At 39.2% G+C, this 23,425-nt stretch overlaps 1 protein-coding gene across 1 annotated transcript in view; it reads left to right on the forward strand.

Annotated features, from left to right (window-relative positions):
- Positions 1 to 23,425, forward strand: part of OVCH1 (ovochymase 1) — an 81,269-nt gene that overhangs the window by 50,753 nt on the left and 7,091 nt on the right. Inside the window, 7 exon segments of the mRNA XM_011934145.1 lie at positions 1,766 to 1,891; positions 2,887 to 3,022; positions 3,670 to 3,809; positions 6,205 to 6,243; positions 6,246 to 6,321; positions 18,001 to 18,016; positions 18,019 to 18,048. Coding sequence (XP_011789535.1) covers positions 1,766 to 1,891; positions 2,887 to 3,022; positions 3,670 to 3,809; positions 6,205 to 6,243; positions 6,246 to 6,321; positions 18,001 to 18,016; positions 18,019 to 18,048 — 563 coding nt within the window.

Raw genomic sequence — 23,425 nt, forward strand, 5'->3', positions numbered from 1 at the left:
TATTTCCCATTCTGAGGTCAGAATGTTTAATTTAAAAAAAAAACTTTCAAAATCATGCTGAAATATATTTTCTCATATGGTAAAGTGACTCTATTGCTACTTTCTTTTTAAAAAGTCTTTTTTTTCCGAATTGATAGCACTATTTCTATAATATACTATATTCTTATACAGAGAGACACATTTTCTGGGGAAACTTGCCTTTATCATTATTGCTTATTGAAAACCATGCTTGACTTCATTGTAGATTACCTGAGGAATCCCTATAATTTTCCAACCTAGCATTTCTTTAATTTTTGAAATTGTCAGCTTGAACTTTGTGGAATTGCTCTGTCCCTTCAGATTACATCTAGGAGAATAGCAAGCCTATAATGGAAATACCATTCTTTACTTAAATTATATAGTATTCTTTACTGTAAAATGCTATTTCTCCCTGTTAAAGGTAGCAATTCATTTAAAAGTTACATTCACTTCTATTTGCTACAAAGAAATATTAGTTCATTCTTCAAATAGCATTTCACCATTGTATACTTTAAAATGCCAATGAATGTTTTTCTTCTTTTCTCTTTCTTGGCTCTTATCCCCTCCCTCCTTTCACCCTACAAGTATTTGTGAAGCACCTACTATTAGCCAGGGACTGAGTCATCTTGGTTCTGAGGATTCAGTAGTGAAAAAAATAAATTTTCTGCCCTTATCAAGCTTATATTCTAGCAGGGAGAAAACACATAATAAGATAAAATATAAGGCATCTTAGATGGAAGAACTAAGGAAGGAAAAATAAAGTGGGAAAGGAGAAAAGAAGTATCTGGGATGTAGGTGCCACATAGTTGTATATAGTACAATCAGCAGATATCTTTCTGAGCAGGTGACATTTAAATAAATGTTACAAAATGATACTGAATTCGCCGGGCGCGGTGGCTCAAGCCTGTAATCCCAGCACTTTGGGAGGCCGAGACGGGCGGATCACGAGGTCAGGAGATCGAGACCATCCTGGCTAACACGGTGAAACCCCGTCTCTACTAAAAATACAAAAACTAGCCGGGCGAGGTGGCGGGCGCCTGTAGTCCCAGCTACTCGGAGGCTGAGGCAGGAGAATGGCGTGAACCCGGGAGGCGGAGCTTGCAGTGAGCTGAGATCCGGCCACTGCATTCCAGTCCGGGCGACAGAGCGAGACTCCGCCTCAAAAAAAAAAAAAAAAAAAAAAAAGATACTGAATTATTCTTAATGTAGAAGAGTTTGATCCTAAGAAACTCACAGGTTCTTTCCACACATGCTTAATCAGCCCTCTGAATCATGTCAGAATTATGATTATAATTTTCCCTTCTATCTTTGACGTAAGTTCTCAAAGCAATCAATAAAAGACTGACTATAGGCAAATAATACATTTTCAAGTAGAAAATGTCTTCCATCATAGATCTTCATGGTGAGGTATTTTTAATAAGTAGGTTACTTTTCTCGGAGAAAAATGTCGTATCAGTCATTTTAAAGATAAAATAATTTACTACCTACTGTCCTTCAGGAAGCACTGCAACAAAGTAGATAATGATGGATATTAGATACATGGACCCAAGTTGAAGATCCTAACTTCCCACCCCACTAGTTTGTGATGCTGAGCGAGTCACTTGTGTTCTGGAATCCTGTTTCCTCGTTTTACAGAATGGAATCAATGCCTACCTTGTGGGTTAAATTAATTGCTCTGCCTAAAATATAGAAACTGCTGTAAAATTGTCATTCTTATTTTTTTACTAGAGTTCACTTTTTAACCTAGGTGGATTACATGGGAGAAGACTTTACTCAATGACTTTCATGAGTCCTGGACCGCTGGTGAGGGTGACATTCCAGTCCTTTGTACAAGGTGCATTTGGCATAAGCTATATAGTCTTGAAAGTCCTAGGTATGTCTGGTTTTTTTATAAACTTGTAAAGGCTAAAAAAATCAATATTACTCTATTTAGGAATATTTCAAAACATATACAGCATTTTGAAAGAAATTATGTTTCTGTGGGGAAATTCGTATGTGTTTGAAAGGAAAATCTACTTAAGTCACCTAAGATTTGATCAAGTCCAAAAGGGAAACTGCTCAATAGAGAACTTGATTGAATTGTATATGATTTCTGAAAATGGCTAAGATATGTTGGTTGCAAGATAACTTTTGTCTGTGGCTGCAGTTTTATACCACAAAGAATGGTTTGTGCAGCCGTAATTCTTGTGACTCAGAAGATTTGGGTTCTAAATCTTAGCTGGTTGATTGGCTGTGGACAATTTATTATCTCTGATTAGAATTTTCTTTGTAATGATATAATAAAAAATTAGAATAAGTTTTGAAAAAAACTACACAAATATTATATTCTAGCATTGTAAGTGTAAGCGATGTAATTCAGAGATGTCAGATTGAACTTTAGAACATGTAATTAGTGAGGTTTTTTTCTTCTTGATATAGACAACTGAAACCTAGTTTCTCCCCTTGGCACCTAAAAGCATTGCTGAGAATATATTTTTCTAGACCTGTGTATACTGCATATTTGGAAAAAGTTAAATGAGTAATAAAGCATTTATATCATATGAAAGTTTTCTCTTGGAAGAATATATTAAGAATACTACTTTCAGATGGAATTAGGCAGTTAACAGGTATTATCCATAGCTGTGTCCTGTAATCTTCCATAGACCCTAGGCTATGTCAGAGATCATTCTGAGACATGTGCTTGTTTCCTGTACCTTTTGAATATTTAAGATGGAGAAAATTTTCAGTGAAACCAACCACCTCCTAATAATTACTTGTTTTCCCAGGACAATTAGGGAAGAGAGCTGTTTACCTTGATCTGAAAAGGCATATAAGAAGCCTATTAAACATTGGTTTGATTCTCATTTTCTCTGCTTCCTATTCTTTTAGGTCCAAAGGACAGTAAAATAACCAGACTTTCCCAAAGTTCAAACAGAGAGCACTTGGTCCCTTGTGAGGATATTCTTCTGACCAAGCCAGAAGGGATCATGCAGATCCCAAGAAATTCTCACAGAACTACTATGAGGTAAGGAAGGAATGATTATTATAATGGAAGAAGTGTGTGGAAAAAATGGGTTGACTGACATCAACCCTTGGTATTTGCTTAAAACATTATTCTTCACCTCTTTTCCATAAAGAACATACTCTTAGGTAACCCCTAATCTACGGCCTTTAATATGGAAACAAAACAAAACAATGTAAGAATGTTCTTGTTTATAAATTGTACTTTCTCAACAAAATAGACCATGTATTAGCAAAGTGAAAAGTCAAATCTCTACAAAGAATGTTGGAGGCTGATACAATGTATATCAACTATTTGGGCACATAGTAGATACTTAATAAATGATGCATGGGAGTTTGGGGCAAATTCTGGCACATGTACATCCTTCAGATCTTGTCAATTTTCAATCAGAATTTAAAACAATATCCACAATTGGTCAACCATTCACCATAATGTGTGAACTTTACAAATTTTGGCAAATTAGGTATTAGTTGATAAATTTGATATAATTTAAAGAACAAATCTTTCTCTCTCACAACCATAAGGAAACAGACACAAAAACTAAGGCTCACTGGGGGTCAATAACATTGATGCATTAATTTCTGAGCAAAATAACTAACAATATATTCTGTTTAGAAAGAATTTCTGACTTTGTTTCATCTGTGCCATAGTTGCCAATGGAGGTTAGTAGCCCCTTTAAATCACATCATTCAGCTTAATATTATCAACTTCCCGATGAAGTCAACAACTTTGGTCTGTCATGGTCATCTGCATGTTTATGAAGGATTTGGACCAGGAAAAAAATTAATAGGTAACTGGTTTCCCATGAATCACTATGCTACTGATTTTCTCTTATGAAGCATGTTTAGATTGTTTTATATTCAATATGTGGCTTACAAGTGACATACACTAGTCTCTTCTTATAGGATGTTGAAATAGACTTACTGTTAAACTTTTGTCAGATTTAAAACTAAGATATAAAATCTCAGGTTTAGTTAAAAACAAAGTCCAACAATGTTTCCTACATGGATCACACCTAGATTAAATTTGCTCAGAAATACTAAAAATAAAGAATGAACGAAGTAGTTTTAGACAAAAACACAAGAAAATTAAGACCATAAAATTAATAAGGCAAAATAATCACAGCAAAAGACATTACATGAGTTTATGAATTGGTAGTAGTTATAAACCTGGATACTGTGATTTAAACTCATTATCTTCAAAGAGAAATGCAGGCGCACTGCTAGTTCAACAGTTGAACTCCACCAGCACTAAAGGTACTTCAATTATTTTGGCTTTTCCTAATGGTTGCATAATGGCTATTTCAGTTCTCCTCATTACATTGATGAAAGAAGGGACAGGGAGGATTATCCCTATCAGGAAAGCAAACATGTTTCCAAGAATCCTGTAGCAGACTTAAATCTCTGGCCAGAATTGTCACATGGCCATGCCTGACCAGAGGGTGACTAGAGAGAAAGGAAATGGAAAAGCATTTTGGGTGATCAACCAAGATTTCTGGACACCATGGGATATAGAAGTCCACAGTTCTGAAATCTGATGGTTCTGGGTCCATATCTCTGTTCTACCACATACTAGTTAAGTGACTTTGGGAATGATCTCAAATCTTTCTAAGACTCAGTTTCCTCATTTGTGAGAGGAGACATCCCACCACCATAAACACTATGGTCTATGAATTCCCAGTTTACTTAATCAAGAAATAAATGTGAAATGAAGTAAAAGCCTAGCAAAAGAGGATGTATGGCTTTTTGCTGGCCTTTGCTTTCCTAAGAAGGACCCAGATACAGGTGTCACTCTCCATGCAGGTAGGGTCCTCTCAGAGCGGATAAAAAAGTCAATTGCTAAACTGCTGTCTTTTTTATTCTTCAGATTTACAATACTGTCCTAGAAGTAAGTGCACTAAGAATATTTCTGTTTCTATTTAGGAGAATGTTGATGAGCACCGAGCTTTAAGACCACAGCTTCCTGTGGGGAGACTGCAGTATCTACGAAAATTATGTATACTTCTACCGTTCTTGCCTTACAGAACACCTGTTACCATGCACTGCCTCATGAGGTTGTTTTGAGAATTAAATAAGAGAAGGCATGTTAATCAATACTAAGAAACCAAGCTTGTGTTTTGTTTGGATTAAAAATATTTATTCTGATTCCTGTTCTTAAAATTGTGCTGCTTGGAGGAAAACTTTAGATTGTCTCCCTATTGCCTCTTCTATGGGTGACAGGGCAAAAAAAGATTGGAAAAACAAAGAAATAAAGAAGGGGACAGGGAAGGAAGAGTACATTAGCAATGTCAGTTATCACTTACAATATTAATCAACTATATATCTGTTCTTTACTTAGAACTAATTCGCAAAACATACTATTTTCTATTTCCTTCTCCCCAAAAGTTTTATGACTCTTTGCCAATTTCTCTAAATAGGGTTTACAAGCTCTGTGGTATAGGGAAGGAAAAAAATATTTCTCTTCTACCCATCTATCCAGAGGAACAAATCCTGTGATCAGAAGTTTAGAACTTATAGCCCAACCTCTGGGTAGGGGAGAGGGACTGGAAATTGACTTAGTCAGCAATTGCCAATGATGTGATTGATCATGTCTATGTAATGAAGCCCTCATAAAACCCCAAAAGGAGAGTTCAGAAAGTTGGGTTGGTGTACACACGGAGGGTGCTGGGAGGATGATGTACCCAGAAAGAACAGTGAAGCTCTGTGCCCAGACTCTGTATCTTGCCATATACATCTTTCATTTGACTGTTCCTGAACTATATCATTTGTAATAAGTAGGTAAACACAAGTAAAGTGTTTCCCTGAATTTTGTGAGTTGTTTTAGTAAATTATCAAACCTGAGGTGGGGATTGTGGGAACCTCTGATTTATTGCTGGGCAGTCAGTAGCACATGTGACAACCTGGACTTGCAATTGGCATCTGAACTGGGGAGTGAGGACAGTCTTGTGAAACTGAGCTCTTAACCTGTACAGTCCATGCTAACCCAAGGTAGATAAGAATGGAATTGAATTGTAAGATACCCAGTTGTTGTGGGGGGAAAAAATCCCATACATCTGGTGTGAGAGGTGAAGTACTGAGAGTACTAGTAGTTGGAGGAGAGATAGAGATTTTTCCTTTAGTTGGTGTAGAGAAGTTTTTGTTTTGTTTTGTTTTTTGTTTTTTGTTTTGTTTCTCAGACCATCTTAGCTTCATGGGCTGGAACTCTGGCAATGATACTGACAAAAGACAAAAAGAAAAACTGAATTTTCTTAACACATATATCATGCCTATATGGGAAAATTCAGTGGTGAGTAACTCAAAGAAGTGATTAGAACTTGGGCTTATATAACATTTTAACAAAAGAACAATAAATAAGAGAAGTGACAAAATAAAGGAAAAGGACTTTGAGCTTCTAAAGGCAAAGGACCTTGAGCTTCTAGGGTGGCATATTGTAGGAGGTGAATATATTGGGGACAGTTGTAGAAAACTAAGGTTTCTTTAGAAAGATTTGTTATGTAGATTCTTCTGGTGTCGTCTCTGGGCTGATAAGAGTCTAGATTTGTCTCTAAGAATTGTTCTGCCTTTCCTAGTGGAGAGTGTGGGAGGGCAGAGAGTTTTTCTTCTGTCTATATTTTTTTTCAATTGCTTTCTGCTGAAAATAATCTTTGTGCCAGGGTAGTATACTCTCAACCACCTCCGGGTTAAGTCAATGCTTGACCTCAGCAGATTATTTGATGAACATTTGACAGAACCAAATAGGATTTATCCCAAGAACACAAGGAAAATTGAATATTAAAATGTATTGTATATTGAGTTCCTACTATAAATTAGAAAAAATAGATACAAATTATATAGCAATTGTAATCTTAAAACCATAGCAGTAAAATGTAGAAGATATAAGGGGAAAATTACTTCAATTACATTTAGCAATAAAAGCCATATGATAACTAGGAATAACCTTAAATTTGAGATTTATTGTTCAAACTATGAAAGTTTATCAAGTTGCATATGTGAGCACACGAATACATACAAACACACAAACATTTGCATAGATAAAAGTACCATGTTCTAAAACTGAAAGATATAACTCATTAACACAAATTAAAAATATATTTTCCAACGAAATCCCAATGGAATTTTTTTTCTGGAGGGATGTAGAGGAAATTAAACAACTCCAAAATTTATCCTGTAAATAAATAGCACTAGCTGAAAATCTCTTGGGGAAAGAATGACCAAATGGTTAAGGTAGAATTGCTCTATCAGATATTTAAGGTACACTTTACAACAATGGCAATTAAAACTATCAGAAGAAACAAGTGATTGAAAATAGACTAGAAGGGGCCCTAGGAAATTTGAGACCACCGTATGTGGCTTATTTGTCATTACCACTCAGAAAATGTATAAAATTATTCTTCACATCACGCAATAGCTGATAAAGGAGTTAGTTTTCGTAAGGCACTAAAATTGGAAAATATTAGTTAACCATATGAAGAAGGACTTTCTCATATAGAAGTAGTAGAAGAAAACAAATAAGTTCCTGTGTAATTAAAAACTCTTATGCATCCACAGAAACAAAACTAAAAAGCAAATACATGGGATTTTCAACTATGCTGAGAAAAGTCTGAAGTAATTGACATAAGAAGTGTTTACAGATCAATAATAGAAAAGCTAAGATCTGTAACATAAATTTATAGGACCTAGACCACTTTGACTTAGTCTTGATTAAAGTTAAACTACAGATCCTGTGCCTTCTGTTTTTCACTTACTTTTCGAAAGAATGACACACCGTTGACCCTAAGTGCTTTTGAGAACACAAAACACAGGATTAACCATTAGCCTCTTTTGATAGATAAGAAAGGTTACTGATATTTACATACTAGTTACTACACAATCTAAATTAAATCTCTTGTTTCTTGTCACAATGAAATTGGTCCTCTGGCCATCTCTTTACTAAAGAGGGCAGAGTTTTCCTGTAATCATGGAAAGCCTACTAGTTCTTAGGATCCTTGATATGAAACCTTGAAAACTGTGAGTGTTATAGCAAACTACATTTACTAGAATGTTTCAGAAAATATTGTGTATGATCAGTTAAACTTAGAGATGGTTTTGAAGTGAATTATCACTCTTATGATAATTAACCCATGACTGTGACCATCTTGATCTACCTCTAGTTAAGTATGAAACACTGAGGGATTTTCTTTAGAATTGGAGGATTCATAATATTAAAAAAATTATTAAGTACAATAAATAAAGGTCTGACCAATTTCAAATGACAATTCAGAATCACTGTTTTCCATGACATACCCTAATTTTAAAAATGACAAATTAAAAGGTGAAGCCGGCTGGGCTTCTGGATCAGGTGGCGACTTGGAGAACTTTTTTTGTGTAGTTAATGGATTGTAAACATGCCAATCAGCACTCTGTCTAGCTAAAGATTCGTAAGTGCACCAATCAGTACTCTGTGTCTAGATAAAGGTTTGTAAACGCACCAATCAGCACTCTGTAAAATGGACCAATCAGTAGGACATGGGCAGGGCCAAATAAGGGAATAAAAGCTGGCCACCCAAGGCAGCAGCAGCAACCCATTCGAGTCCCCTTTCACACTGGAAGCTTTATTCTTTCGCTCTTCACAATAAATCTCGCTGCTGCTCACTCTTTGGGTCTGCACTAGCTTTATGACCTGTAACACTCACCTCAAGGGTCTGTGGCTTCACTCCTGAAGTCAGCAAGACCACGAACCCACCTGGAGGAAAAAACAACTCTGGATGTGCCACCTTTAAAAGTTGTAACACTCACTGTGAAGGTCTGCAGCTTCACTCCTGAAGTCAGCAAGACCACGAACCCACCAGAAGGAAGAAACTCTGGACACATCTGAACTTCTGAAGGAACAAACTCTGGACACACCATCTTTAAGAGCTGTAACACTCACCGTGAGCATCTGCAGCTTCATTCTTGAAGTCAGCGAGACCAATAACCCACTGGAAGAAATACATTCAGGACACATTTTGGCAACCCAGATGGGACTATCACCAAGTGGTAAGTACCATCAGACCCCTTTTGCTTGCTGTTCTGTCCTATTTTTCCTTAGAATTCAGGGGCTAAATACTGGGCACCTGTCAGCCAGTTAAAAGCGACTATTGTGACCACTGGACTAAAGACACGGGTGTCAGGCTTTCTGGGAAAGGGCTCTCTAACAACCCCCAACTCTTCGGAGTTGGGAGCATCGGTTTCCCTGGAACCAGCTTCTGCTTTTCCTGTACTTCTGGGCTGAGCCAAGGGTCAACAGAGAGGAAAGCCATTCAGTTCCAGGGTCCTGACAACGAGCTGGTTGACCCTGTGGCCACGAGTAGAACTCTCCAAGTCATGTTGCCCAAGTGAGACTCGCCCATCTATCCTATCTATGCTGACCCTTGCCTCTTGAGTCCTAATGCCTGTCAGACAAACTTCCTCTCACCTCTCTTCTCTGAGGCTAGTCCTGCTTCTAAAAACCACTCCCTGACTCTGGTGCTTTTCTAGGTTCTCCTATAAGAATGATTTCTAGTATAAACTTCAGGACTCTGTTACCTTCTTTAGGCACCTGGGCACACCAATCAGAAAGACATAATTTTTGCCCAAAGCCCTGTCGGTGGGAGGGTACTACCTGGAATTTTAGGATCTCTCCTCAGACAAGCAGGCCTAAAAACAAGCTATTCCTGAAGCTAGGATATGGGGAGCCTCAGAAATTGTATACTTCCTATTCATATAAGTGAGGACAAAAGGCATCACTTTTCAAACTCTGGAGATCCCTCCCCTCCATCAGGATGTGGCTCTCCACTTCATTTTTGGGGCATAACATCTTTAAGTCCCAACACTAACAGGAGAATCCTTAGGACTGTAACATATTTTCAAGAATGTGTCATTAAGGGCCACTAAATCCGATTTTTCTGGGTCCTCCTTGTGGTCTAGGAGGACAGGCAAGGGTGCAGGTTTTTGAAAATGCATTGGTAAGGGCCACTAAATCCGACCTTTCTCAGTCCTCCTTGTGGTCTAGGAGGAAAACTAGTGTTTCTGCTGCTGCGTCGGTGAGTGCAACTATTCCCATCACCATGGTCCAGGGACCTTTACAGGTTCTTGGGCAAGAGGTGTTTCTGCTGCTGCATTGGTGAGCACAACTATTCCAATCAGCAGGGTCCAGGGACTGTTGCGGGTTCTTGGGCAAGATGTGTTTCTGCTGCTGCATTGGTGAGCACAACTATTCCAATCAGCAGGGTCCAGGGACTGTTGTGGGTTCTTGGTTGGGGGAAAAACAAACAAACCAAAACTGCATGGGGTTTCTCTTTCAGATGGGAAACACTCAGGCATCAACAGGCTCACCCTTGAAATGCATCCTAAGCCATTGGAACCAATTTGACCCACAAACCCTGAAAAAGAGGCAGCTCATTTTTTTCTGCGCTATGACCTGGCCCCAATATTCTCCCTCTGATGGGGAGAAATGGCCACCTGAGGGAAGTATGAATTACAATACTATCCTGCAGCTTGACCCTTTCTGTTAGAGGGAAGGCAAATGGAGTGAAGTATCTTATGTCCAAGCTTTCTTTTCATTGAAGGAGAATACACAACTATTCAAAGCTTGCAATTTACATCCCACAGGAGGACCTCTCAGCTTACCCCCATATCCTAGCCTTCCTATAGCTCCCCTTCCTATTAATGATAAGCCTCCTCTAATCTCCCCCGCCCAGAAGGAAACAAGCAAAGAAGTCTCCAAAAGAACCACAAAACCCCCTGGGCTATCAGTTACGTCCCCCTCAAGCTGTAGGGGGAGGGGAAATTGGCCTAACCTGGATACATGTCTCCTTCTCCCTCTCTGATTTAAAGCAGATCAAAGCAGACCCGGGGAAGCTTTCAGATGACCCTGATAGGTATACAGATGTCCTACAGGGTCTAGGGCAAACCTTTGATCTCACTTGGAGAGATGTCATGCTATTGTTAGATCAAACCCTAGCCTTTAATGAAAAGAATGTGGCTTTAACTGCAGCCTGAGAGTTTGGAGATACTTGGTATCTTAGTCAAGTAAATGATAGAATGACAGCCGAAGAAAGGGACAAATTCCCTACCAGTCAGCAAGCTGTCCTCAGTATGGATTCCCACTGGGACTTCGACTCAGATCATGGGTACTGGAGTCGTAAATATCTGTTGACCTGTGTTCTAGAAGGACTAAGGAGAATTAGGAAAAAGCCCGTGAATTATTCAATGATGTCCACCATAACTCAGGGAAAGGAAGAAAATCCTTCTGCCTGCCTTGAGCAGCTATGGGAAGCCTTAAAAAAATACACTCCCCTGTCACCTGACTCACTCGAGGGTCAATTGATCCTAAAAGATAAGTTTATTACCCAATCAGCCACAGATATCAGAAGAAGGCTCCCAAAGTGAGCCCTGGGCCCGGAACAAAATCTGGAGGCATTATTAAACCTGGAAACCTCGGTGTTCTGTAATAGGGACCAAGAGGAACAAGCCCAAAAGGGAAAGTGAGGTCAGAGAAAGGCCACAGCCTTAGTCATGGCCCTCAGACAAACAAACCATGGTGGTTCAGTGAGGACAGAAAGTGGAGCAGGCCAATTGCCCGGTAGGGCTTGTTATCAGCGTGGTTTACAAGGATGCCTTACAAAAGATTTTCCTATGAGAAACAAGCTGCCCCCTCGCACATGTCCACTGTGCTGAGGCAATGAATGGAAGGTGCACCGCCCCAGAGGACAAAGGTTCTCTGGGCCAGAAGCCCCCAATCAGATGATCCAACAACAGAACTGAGGGTGCCTGGGGCAAGCGCCAGCTCATGTCATCACCCTCACTGAGCCCCGGGTACATTTAACCATTGAGGGCCAGGAAATTGACTTCCTCCTGGACACTGGCGCAGTCTTCTCAGTGTTAATCTCCTGTCCCAGATGACTGTCCTCAAGGTCCGTTACCATCCGAGGACTCCTGGGACAGCCTGCAACCAGGTATTTCTCCCACCTCCTCAGTTGTAGTTGGGAGACTTTGCTCTTTTCACATGCCTTTCTTGTTATGCCTGAAAGTCTCACACCCTTATTAGGGAGGGCTATATTAGCCAAAGCTGGAGCTATTATCTACATGAATATGGGGAACAGGTTACCCATTTGTTGTCCCCTACTTGAGGAGGGAATCAACCCTGAAGTCTGGGCATTGGAAGGACAATTTGGAAGGGCAAAAAATGCCTGCCCAGTCCAAATCAGGCTAAAAGGTCCCACCACTTTTCCTTATCAAAGGCAATATCCCTTAAGGCCTGAAGCTCATAAAGGATTATGGGATACTGTTAAACATTTAAAAGCTCAAGGCTTAGTAAGGAAATGCAGCAGTCCCTGCAACACCGCAATTCTAGGAGTACAAAAACCAAATGGTCAATGGAGACTAGTGCAAGATCTTAGACTCACCACTGAGGCAGTTATTCCTCTATATCCAGTTGTACCCAACCCCTATACCCTGCTCTCTCAAATACCAGAGGAAGCAGAATGGTTCACTGTTCTGGACCTCAAGGATGCCTTCTTCTGTATTCCCCTGCACTGTGACTCCCAGTTTCTCTTTGCCTTTGAGGATCCCACTGACCACATGGCCCAACTTACATGGATGGTCTTGCCCCAAGGGTTTAGGGATAGCCCTCACCTGTTTGATCAGGCACTGGCCCAAGAGCTAGGCCACTTCTCAAGTCCAGGCGCTCTGGTCCTTCAGTATGTGGATGATTTACTTTTGGCTGCCAGTTCAGAAGCCTCATGCCAGCAGGCTACTCTAGATCTCTTGAACTTTCTAGCTAATCAAGAGTACAGGGCTTCTAGTTCAAAGGCCCAGCTTTGCTATAGCAGGTCAAATATCTAGGCCTAATGTTAGCCAGAGGGAACAGGGCCCCCAGCAAGGAATGAATACAGCCTATATTGGCTTATCCTCACTCTCAGATATTTAAACAGTTGCAGGGGTTCCTTGGAATCACCGGCTTTTGCCAACTATGGATCCCCATATAAGATAGCCAGGCCCCTCTATACTGTAATCAACAAGACCCAGAGAGCAAATACCCATCTAGTAGAATGAGAACCAGAGGCAGAAAGAGCCTTCAAAATCTTAAAGCAGGCCCTAGTACAAGTTCCAGCTTTAAGCCTTCCCACAGGACAAAATTTCTCTTTATATGTCACAGAGAGAGCAGGAACAGCTCTTGGCGTCCTTACTCAGACTGGTGGAACGACCCCACAACCAGTGGCATACCTAAGTAAGGAAATTGATGTAGTATCAAAAGGCTGGCCTCACTGTTTAAGGGTAGTTGCAGTGGTGGCCTTCTTAGTGTCAGAGGCTATCAAAATAACACAAGGAAAGATCTCACTGTCTGGACTACTCATGATGTAAATGGCATACTAGATGCCAAAGGAAGTTTATGGCTATCAGACAACCGCCTACTTAGATACCAGGCAATACCCTTCAGGGACTGGTGCTTCAAATACGTATGTGTGTGGCCCTCAACCCTGCCACTTTTCTCCCAGAGGATGGGGAACCAATCAAGCATGACTGCCAATGAATTATAGTCCAGACTTATGCCACCGAGATGATCTCTTAGAAGTCCCCTTAGCTAATCCTACCTTAACCTATATATCGATGGAAGTTCATTTGTGGAGAATGGGATATGAAGGGCAGGTTATGTCATAGTTAGTGATGTAATCGTACTTTAAAGTAAGCCTCTTCCCCCAGGGACCAACACCCAGTTAGCAGAACTAGTGGCACTTACCTGAGCCTTAGAACTGGGAAAGGGAAAAAGAATAAATGTGTATACAGATAGCAAGTATGCTTATCTAATCCTACATGCTCATGTTGCAAAATGGAAAGAAAGGGAGTTCCTAACTTCTGGGGGAACCACCATTAAATACCACAAGGAAATTATGGAGTTATTGCACCCGGTGCAGAAACCCAAGGAGGTGGCAGTCTTACACTGCCAAAGACATCAGAAAGGTGAGGGAGAAAAGGCAGAAGGAACCCGTTGGGCAGATGCTGAGGCCAAAATTGCTGCCAGGCGAAACCTCCCATTAGAAATACCTATGGAAGGACCCTTGGTATGGAACAACCCCCTCCAAGAGATTAAGCCCCAGTATTCCGACTGAAACAGAATGGGGACTTTCACGGGAGCATAGTTTTCTCCCCTCGGGGTGGTTAACAACAGAAGAAGGAAAGGTACTTATATCCAAAGCCAGCCAGTGGAAAATACTTAAAACTCTCCACCAAACTTCTCTTATGGATATTGAAAACACTCATCAAATGGCAAAATCCCTATTTACAGGGCCAGATCTCCTCTGGACCATCTTTAAGAGCTGTAACACTAACCGCGAATGTCTGCGACTTCATTCTTGAAGTCAGCAAGACTAAGAACCCACCCAAAGGAATAAATTTTGAACACAAAATGACCTGAGTGAGAAATTTATAGACAAATACATAAATAAAAAACATAATATTTGGCCTTTTTAAAACAAATCAGAATATTTAACTGGTAAATTGACAACGATTTTGAAGAATGATTATACTTGTCAAATGTTATATAACGTATTTTTATCTAATTGAAGTATAACTTGGAGTATGTTTTCTAGAGAAATATTTTTCAAAACTAAGATCATAAAGTACTGGGTATGTCTACTTTTAGCTATATTTATATTATTAAAATATGCTTTATATATGTGCAGAGATGTTAACACACTAGATTCATTCAGCATTTTTATAGTGGTTAAAATGGAAAATAATCTAAATCTTAGTCTAAATAATTAAGAAAACTATAGTAACTCCATAGGATAAACTTTATCCTATGGATTTATTATAAATTTATGCAGCCATTAAATAAAATATTGTCAGATAATTTTTAAAATAAAACACTCTACATGTAATATTGAGGGAGAAAATCAGGATGAACTATATAATTCAAATCTGTTTAAAAAGTGAATGAAATACAGGTCTAAAAGAAAAGATCAATATGTTTAATTGGAAATCTTTAGATAATAAGATTATGAGTAATTTTTTTGAAATTCTCTAAATTTTTCCCAGTGAGTAAATAAACATTTATAATTTTAAGGTTATAAATAGGGAAAAGAAGGAGGAAAAATATGTCTTGTTCTACAAGCTGAAATGGATTCATAGTGGAGCAGTTACAGGGAGCTTCATGACAGTGTTCAAACCATTTAGCAGCCTGCCTCACAAGGGAAGGACCAGATGAGATTACATCATCTTCTGAAGGGTGCTTTAGAAATCTTTATTATTATTATTATTATTATTATACTTTAAGTTCTAGGGTACATGTGCATAACGTGCAGGTTTGTTACATATGTATACTTGTGCCATGTTGGTGTGCTGCACCCATCAACTCGTCAGCCCCCATCAACTCGTCATTTACATCAGGTATAACTCCCAATGCAACCCCTTCCCCAGCCCCCCTCCCCCCGATAGGCCCCGGTGTGTGATGTTCCCCTTCCCGAGTCCAAGTGATCTCATTGTTCAGTTCCTACCTATGAGGGAGAACATGCGGTGTTTGGTTTTCTGTTCTTGTGATAATTTGCTGAGAATGATGGTTTTCAGCTGCATCCATGTCCCTACAAAGGACACAAACTCACCCTTTTTTTATGGCTGCATAGTATTTCATGGTGTATATGTGCCACATTTTCTTAATCCAGTCTGTCACTGATGGACATTTGGGTTGATTCCAAGTCTTTGCTATTGTGAATAGTGCCGCAATAAACATATGTGTGCATGTGTCTTTATAGCAGCATGATTTATAATCCTTTGGGTATATACCCAGTAATGGGATGGCTGGGTCATATGGGACTTCTAGTTCTAGATCCTTGAGGAATTGCCACACTGTCCTCCACAATGGTTGAACTAGTTTACAGTCCCACCAACAGTGTAAAAAGTGTTCCTATTTCTCCACATCCTCTCCAGCACCTGTTGTTTCCTGACTTTTTAATGATTGCCATTCTAACTGGTGTGAGATGGTATCTCATTGTGGTTTTGGTTTGCATTTCTCTGATGGCCAGTGATGATGAGCTTTTTAGGGTAGTGAGAGGTTGAACAAAACCGCTACTACCAATGTCAATTTTAAGTCACAGGAGACCTCCGGGCGCGGTGGCTCACGCCTGTAATCCCAGCACTTTGGGAGGCGGAGGCAGGCAGATCAGGAGGTCAGGAGATGGAGACCATCCTGGCTAAGACAGTGAAAACCTGTCTCTACTAAAAATACAAAAAACTAGCCAGTCATGGTGGCGGGCGCCTGTAGTCCCAGGTACTCAGGAGGCTGAGGCAGGAGAATGGCACAAACCTGGGAGATGGAGCTTGCAGTGAGCCGAGATCAGGCCACTGCACTCCAGCCTGAATGACAGAGTGAGACTCCGTCACACAAAAAAAGTGTTTTTTAAGAGACAGGTTCTTGCTATGTTGTCTAGGCTCAAGTGCAGTGACTATTCATAAATATGATCATGATCATAGTATACTACAGCGCTGAACTCTTGGGCTCAAGCAATCCTGTGCCTCAGCCTCCCCAGTAGCTGGGACTGCAGGCTCACACCACGGGTATGGCTCTTCTAAGAAATATTGTCTAAAATGTTTCATTTTGACCAACTAATGGGTTTGATTTCCGTGGCAATTACTGCAACTTGCCTATTATAAATTTAGTCACTGTGGATAAATGAAGGTTATATGTAGCTAAAGCTCAAATACACTCGCTAAAAATATTATATTTCAGTTTGGTGACAGCAATAACTTTTTCATTCTCTGAGGACCCAGTCCTAGACCATGTCACCTTTTCTTACAACATACAGCTTTTAAAAGATGTACCTAAGTTATTCCAGACATCATAAGAACTGGACATTGTGTCCTAGTTGATTTGGAACTACTGCCTTAAAACTTCTTAAGACTCAGGAATAGGGAACATCCAGCTCTCTGTTCTAATTGGTTTTTATTCACTTATTTTTCCCATTTTTATATGGATGTGGCAGAAATTTATAATTTCAAAAATAAGAATTTTTTTCTTTCACTTTGCTCAATAATCTTTGTCTTGATGAATAGTAAGATTTTTTTGTAGGGGACAAGGAAAATTATGTAAAGGAGATTCACTTTTATTAAAATCTCTTATGATGATTTTCACATATAATGTCATTTTGGCCATGAGTTTTCTTTGAGATATTCTTTTTATATTTCTGGTAAGTCATTTTTTTCCCTATTTGTTATGTTTTTGTTCAATTTCTTGTGCTTCTTTGTTCAATATGTATGTTTTTGTTCAATTTCTTGTGCTTTATTGGGAAAATTTTGTTATTGAATAAGTAAATTAATAAATTGTAATTCTTTGTTTCATTTGTCAGCTTTAGGAAAGGAGAAAATATAATATTTAAAATTCTGACTTCTGTAATCTGTGGAGGCCTCATGCTAAACCTGTATGAAGTATAAGATTGATCAGATTTTTTTTAACACCTAAGCATACTCTTAATTTTTCTGGATACTGGGAATATTACAACAATACAGTCAGAAATTTTTATCCCTAGCATAAAAGTTTCGAGTAGCTTTTCTCTTTTGGAATTCACTTCCTGAATGTACTAATATCAAGATTAATTTGTCCGTTTTTTTCTTTACTTGTTTGATTAGTTCATATGTGTTAGTTGTAACCAGATGGTTGAAAGATACACTTTGTCTATCATCCTGTGGTTTGAGCAAAGGTGCTAATAGCATTATGAAAATGGATAACTATTGCAAATTATAGAAATTGGATATCATAGAGAAACATTTGCCATTATATTTAATTCTGAATGTTTATTAGAATTCCCTTAGTACTTAAGATTAATCCATTCACACTCATTTTTTTAATCAGCCAGCAGGCTTTGCTTTACTGCCCATTTTACCTTTTGTTTTGTTTTGTTGTATTTTTTTTGAAGTATTAATTGAAATACAATTTGGGAAGCATTTCCATTTAAAACATTTCACTTAATTTTGGTATGATAATATAATAAGTGTTGGAAAAAGAAAACTAAGAAGAAATTTGCATCAAATTTAAGTTATATAAGTAAAGCATACCATAATGGACTAACATAAAATAGAAAAAAATATCACATTTGAACCTATAATTATTCAGACCACCAACAAATTGTTGTAGAAATATGCCAGGTACTGTTCAAAGAAATGAAGATTGACCAATGAACAAGGCAGTCCCTGACATAGTAGAACTTACAGTCTAGTAATGGAGATAGTCAATAATCATATAAGAAATATATAGTTTATTAAGCTACTGTACTAGTCCACTTTCATACTGCTATGAAGAAATACTTGAGACTGGGTAATTTATAAAGAAAAAGAGAGTTAATGGACTCACAGTTCCACGCAGCTTGAGAGGCCTCATAATCATAGCAGAAGGTGAAAGAAGAGTAAAGGCACGTCTTATGTGGCAGCAGGCAAGAGAACTGTGCTGGGGAACTGCCTTTTATAAAACCATCAGATCTTGTGAGACTTATACATAATCACGAGAACAACATGGGAAAAACCCACCCCCATGATTCAATTACCTCCTACCGGGTCCCTCCTAAAACATATGAGGATTTTGGAAGCTACCATTCAAGGTGAGGTTTGGGTGTGGAGACAGCCAAACCATATCAGTTATAAAGAAAAAAATACAGTGTGCAACAAAAATACATAACAAAGGAGGCTTGTTTACTTCGATGGAGGACAGGGAAAGGAATCAAAGAAAACTTGGATTTCTCTTTTTTTAGCAAGACTACATAGAAGTTATTTCTACTCACTGTCTCCCCTTTTGCCCTCTCATTTTTCTTAAATTTATCCTCATAAGGCTTTATTTTTTCCTACCATTTCACGGACACTGTTCTTGCTGAAGCTATCAATGACTTCCACAAGTCCAGATTTAGTAGTCCCTTCTCAGTGAACACAGGCGAGCTCTCCCTTCTCAAATCTCCCTTGTTTTGGTCTCCAGAAAAGGAGAGCTCACCACTCTCCTTCATAGTCTTGGCTGGTTTTTCCTCATTTTCTCTATCACTGTCAGTTGAGTTGTCCCAGGACCCAGTCTTTGACTCTCTTCCTTTCTTTACCTATACTCCTTCCTTAGTGATCTCACCCATTCTCTAGCTTTAAGTACTGTCTACACAGTGATAACTTCCAAATTTATATCTCTAGTCCCAGCTTCCTTATTGAACTCTAGCACTGTATATCCAAGTGCCTCCCTTTCCACTTGGCTATCTCATAAGCATCTCAAACTTAACATGACCAAAATTGAACTCCTGACTTCATACTTCCACCTCCAAGTTCTTCTTCCACCAATCCTTCGCACCTCAGTAGACAGCAACTCCATTTTGCTGATTAATTACTCAAGCCATTAAACTTGGTCAACCTTGACTTATCACATTCCATATCAAGTATAGCTCATCGGTAGGTCTTTCAGTAAAATAGATCTAGAATGCCACTACTTCTCAACAATTCCACCATAATGTTTTGGTACAATCCTTCCTTTAGACAGTTTTATGTGTAACAGCCAAAGTGATCGTTTTAAAATGAATAATTCAGATCATGTTTATAATCCAATGTTTTCCTAACTCATTCACAGTAAAAGTCCTCATAGTGCCTACAAGATGCTATAGGATCTGGCTCTTGACTATCTCTTTGATGTCTTCCCCTGCCACTTTTCCCAGTGCTCACTTTATACCCAGCCATGCCAACTGTGCTGCTGTTCCTCAGCAAGCATGCCCTCTGCTATATCCCTGAAACCTATAAGTACATGTGATAAATAGTGCTCAAGAATTGTTTATTTGAATAAAGGTAATGACATTTCAGCTACGGCAGAGCAGGAGTGGAAAATAAGGAGGTAGCTCCTTAGCTGATGAATGGGTTAAGAAATATGTCTGTTTTGCTTAGGAGAATCCCCCAGCCTAAGAACTGATGTATGAGTGGGCATTAACTCAGGTAAGAGATTCTTATTACATATATTCATTCTGTTTTTCAGATAAACATAGAAAACCTTTAATGTAGACATGTTTTTAATGACAGAAGAATTATAATAGATTTATATGCCTCATGTGTAAGGTTTATTAACGATCTGACTCATTTTATATTCTTAAGATTGCAGATAAAACATGCTATGAGAAATTATGATATGTCTATGTGAACAAAAAATATAGAGCCATTATAATTTATATGAGGTAGTTAGTAGCATGGAAAAATTGTCACAATAAATTAGGGGAAAAATGTTATAATGGTATAAAATGGAATGCAATTTTTAAAGCATATACAGCATAGAAAGACTTTGCAAGATTTACATTAAAACATGAATATTAGTTGCTTAAAGGAGGGACTATAGGAGGCTTTTGTTTTTGAGACAGGGTCTCGCTCTGTTCAGGCTGGAGTGCAGTGGTGTGATCATGGTTCACTGCAGCCTCAACCTCCCAGGCTCAAATGAACCTCCCACCTCAGCCTCCCAAGTAGCTGGGATCACAGGCACACACTACCATACCTGGCTAACAGTTTTTTTTTTTTTTTTTTGGTAGATACGAGGTCTTGCTGTTACCCAGATTGGTCTTGACCTCCTGGGCTCAAGCAATCCTCCTGCCAAGGGACTTCCAAAGTGCTGGAATTACAGGTGTGAACCACCACACCCAACAAAACTTTTTATCTCCTCCTTTGGACTCTTTTGAAACTTTCTGCAATGAGCATATATGCATTGCTTTTATAATCAGAAAAAAGAAATAAGTTATAAACGTTTAATTGGATGTATTGACCCCGAATGTTCTTATTCTATATTCCATGAGAGGAAAAATTCAAGACAATGATATCCTTGGGAGATTGCTTGGTCCCCTAGCAAACCGTTTCTGCCTGTCCTCACAGTGGTACTCTGGGAGGGCAACTAGAGGTACTGGGAAAAGGCCACATGGAGAAGGAAATCTCCAGCTGAACTTTGTAACAATTTGAACCGATCAAGAAACCTCCTGGCCAGAACTCAGGGGAGGGTGTGAATCTGGTGTGCAGACTCCACAGGCAGGAATAGAAGGAAAGCCATGCTTGATTTCACAGCTGGGAAGTGGATAGCCTGGGACAAATTCTCAGCCTTGCTCACCCACTGCCTGGAAACAGACTCAGTGACATTGGAGGGGGCATGGTGGAAGTGAGACCAGCCCTTTGGATTGTGAGGAGCTGGGTGAGGCCTGCGACTGTCGGCTCTCCCCCATTTTCCCTGAAAACCTGCATGACACAGCAGAGACAGTCATAATCCTCGAAGGAACATAACTCCATTGACCTGGGAACCTCACCCCAATCTCCCACAGCAGCTGTAGCAAGACCTGCCCAAGGAGAGTCTGAGCTCAGGCACACTTAGCCCTGCCCCCACCTAATGGTCCTTCCCTACCCACTCTGGTCACTGCTGACAGAGGGCATATACTCTTGGGAGTTCCAGGGCCCCACCTACCACCTGTTCCTCCCCATTCGACCACAGCTGGTGCTCTCTGGAAAACGCCACTTCCTGGCAGGAGGCCAACCAGCACAAAAATAGTGCAGTAAACCACCAAAGCTAAGAAACCTCACAGAGTCCATTTCACTCCCCTGCCACCACTACCAGGACAGGTGCTTGAATGCATGACTTAGAGACCCACAGGCGGTTCACATCACAGGACTCTTTGCAGACAACCCCCACTACTGGCCTGGAGCCTGGTAGCCTTGCTGAGTGGCTAGATCCAGAAGAGAGACAACAATCACTTCAGCTCGGCTCTCAGGAAGCCACATCCATAGGAAAAGGGTGAGAATACTACATCAAGGGGACACTCTGTGAGGCAAAAGAATCTGAACAACAGCCTTCAGCCCTAGATCTTCCCTCTGACAGAGACTACCCAAATAAGGAGAAACCAGAAAACCAACTCTGGTAATATGAGAAAACAAGGTTAACACCCCCCAAAATCACACTAGCTCACCAGCAATGGACCCAAAACAAGAAGAAATCCCTGATCTACCTGAAAAAGAATTCAGGAGGTTAGTTATTAAGCTACTTAGGGAGGCACCAGAGAAAGGTGAAGCCCAATATAAGGAAATCCAAAAAATGATACAAGAAGTGAAGGGAAAAATATTCAAGCAAATAGATCATATAAATAAAAAAACAATAAAAACTTCAGTAAACAATGGACACACTTATAGAAATGCAAAATGCTCTGGAAAGTCTCAGCAATAGAATTGAACAAGACAATTGAAGCACTTCAGAGCTTGAAGATAAGGACTTCAAATTAACCCAATCCAACAAAGACAAAGAAAAAAGAATAAGAAAATATGAACAAAGCCTCCAAGATGTCTGAGATTATGTTAAACAACGAAACCTAAGAATAATCTGTGTTCCTGAGGAGGAAGAGAAACCTAAAAGTTTGGAAAACATATTTGGGGGAATAATCAAGGAAAACTTCCCCAATCTTGCTAGAGACCTAGACATCCAAATACAAGAAGCACAAAGAACACTTGGGAAATTCATCACAAAAGATCATCTCATAGGCACATTGTCATCAGATTATCTAAAATTAAGATGAAGGAAAGAATCTTAAGAGTTGTGAGACAAAAGCACCAGGTAACCTATAAAGGAAAACCTATCAGGTTAACAACAGATTTGTCAACAGAAACCCTACAAGCTAGTAGGGACTGGGTCCCTATCTTTGGCCTTCTCAAACAAAACAATTATCAGCCAAGAATTTTGCAGCCAGTGAAACTAAGCCTCATATATGAAAAAAAATATGCTCTTTTTCAGACAAACAAATGCTGAGAGAATTTGCCATTGTCAAGCCACCACTACAAGAACTGCTAAAAGGAACTCTAAATCTTGAAACAAATCCTGGAAACATATCAAAACAGAACCTCGTTAAAGCATACATCTCATAGGACCTATAAAACAAAAATGCAATTTAAAAAAACAAAACAAAACAAAACAAAAAACCAAGGTATATAGGCAACAAATAGCACAATAAATGGAATGGTACTTCATATCTCAAGACTAACATTGAATATGAATGGCCTAAATGTTCCACTTAAAAGATACAGAATTGCAGAATATATGAGAACTCACCAACCATCTGCTGCCTTCAAGAGACTCACCTAATGCATAAGGATTTGCACAAACTTAAGGGAAAGGGGTGGAAAAAGACATTTCCTGCAAATTGACAACAAAAGTAAGCAGAAATAGCTATTCTTATATCAGACAAAACAAATTTTAAAGCAATAGCAGTTTAAAAAGGCAAAGAGGGACATTATAGAATGATAAAAGGCCTGTCCAACAGGAAAATATCCTAAACATATATACACCTAACACTGGAGCTCCCAAATTTATAAAACAACTACTAATAGACCTAACAAGTGAGATAAACAGCAATACAATAATACTGGGGGACTTTAATACTATGCTGACAGCACTAGA

This window comes from Colobus angolensis, unplaced genomic scaffold (genome assembly GCF_000951035.1).
Source record: "Colobus angolensis palliatus isolate OR3802 unplaced genomic scaffold, Cang.pa_1.0 Scaffold131, whole genome shotgun sequence".
NCBI lineage: Eukaryota > Metazoa > Chordata > Mammalia > Primates > Cercopithecidae > Colobus > Colobus angolensis.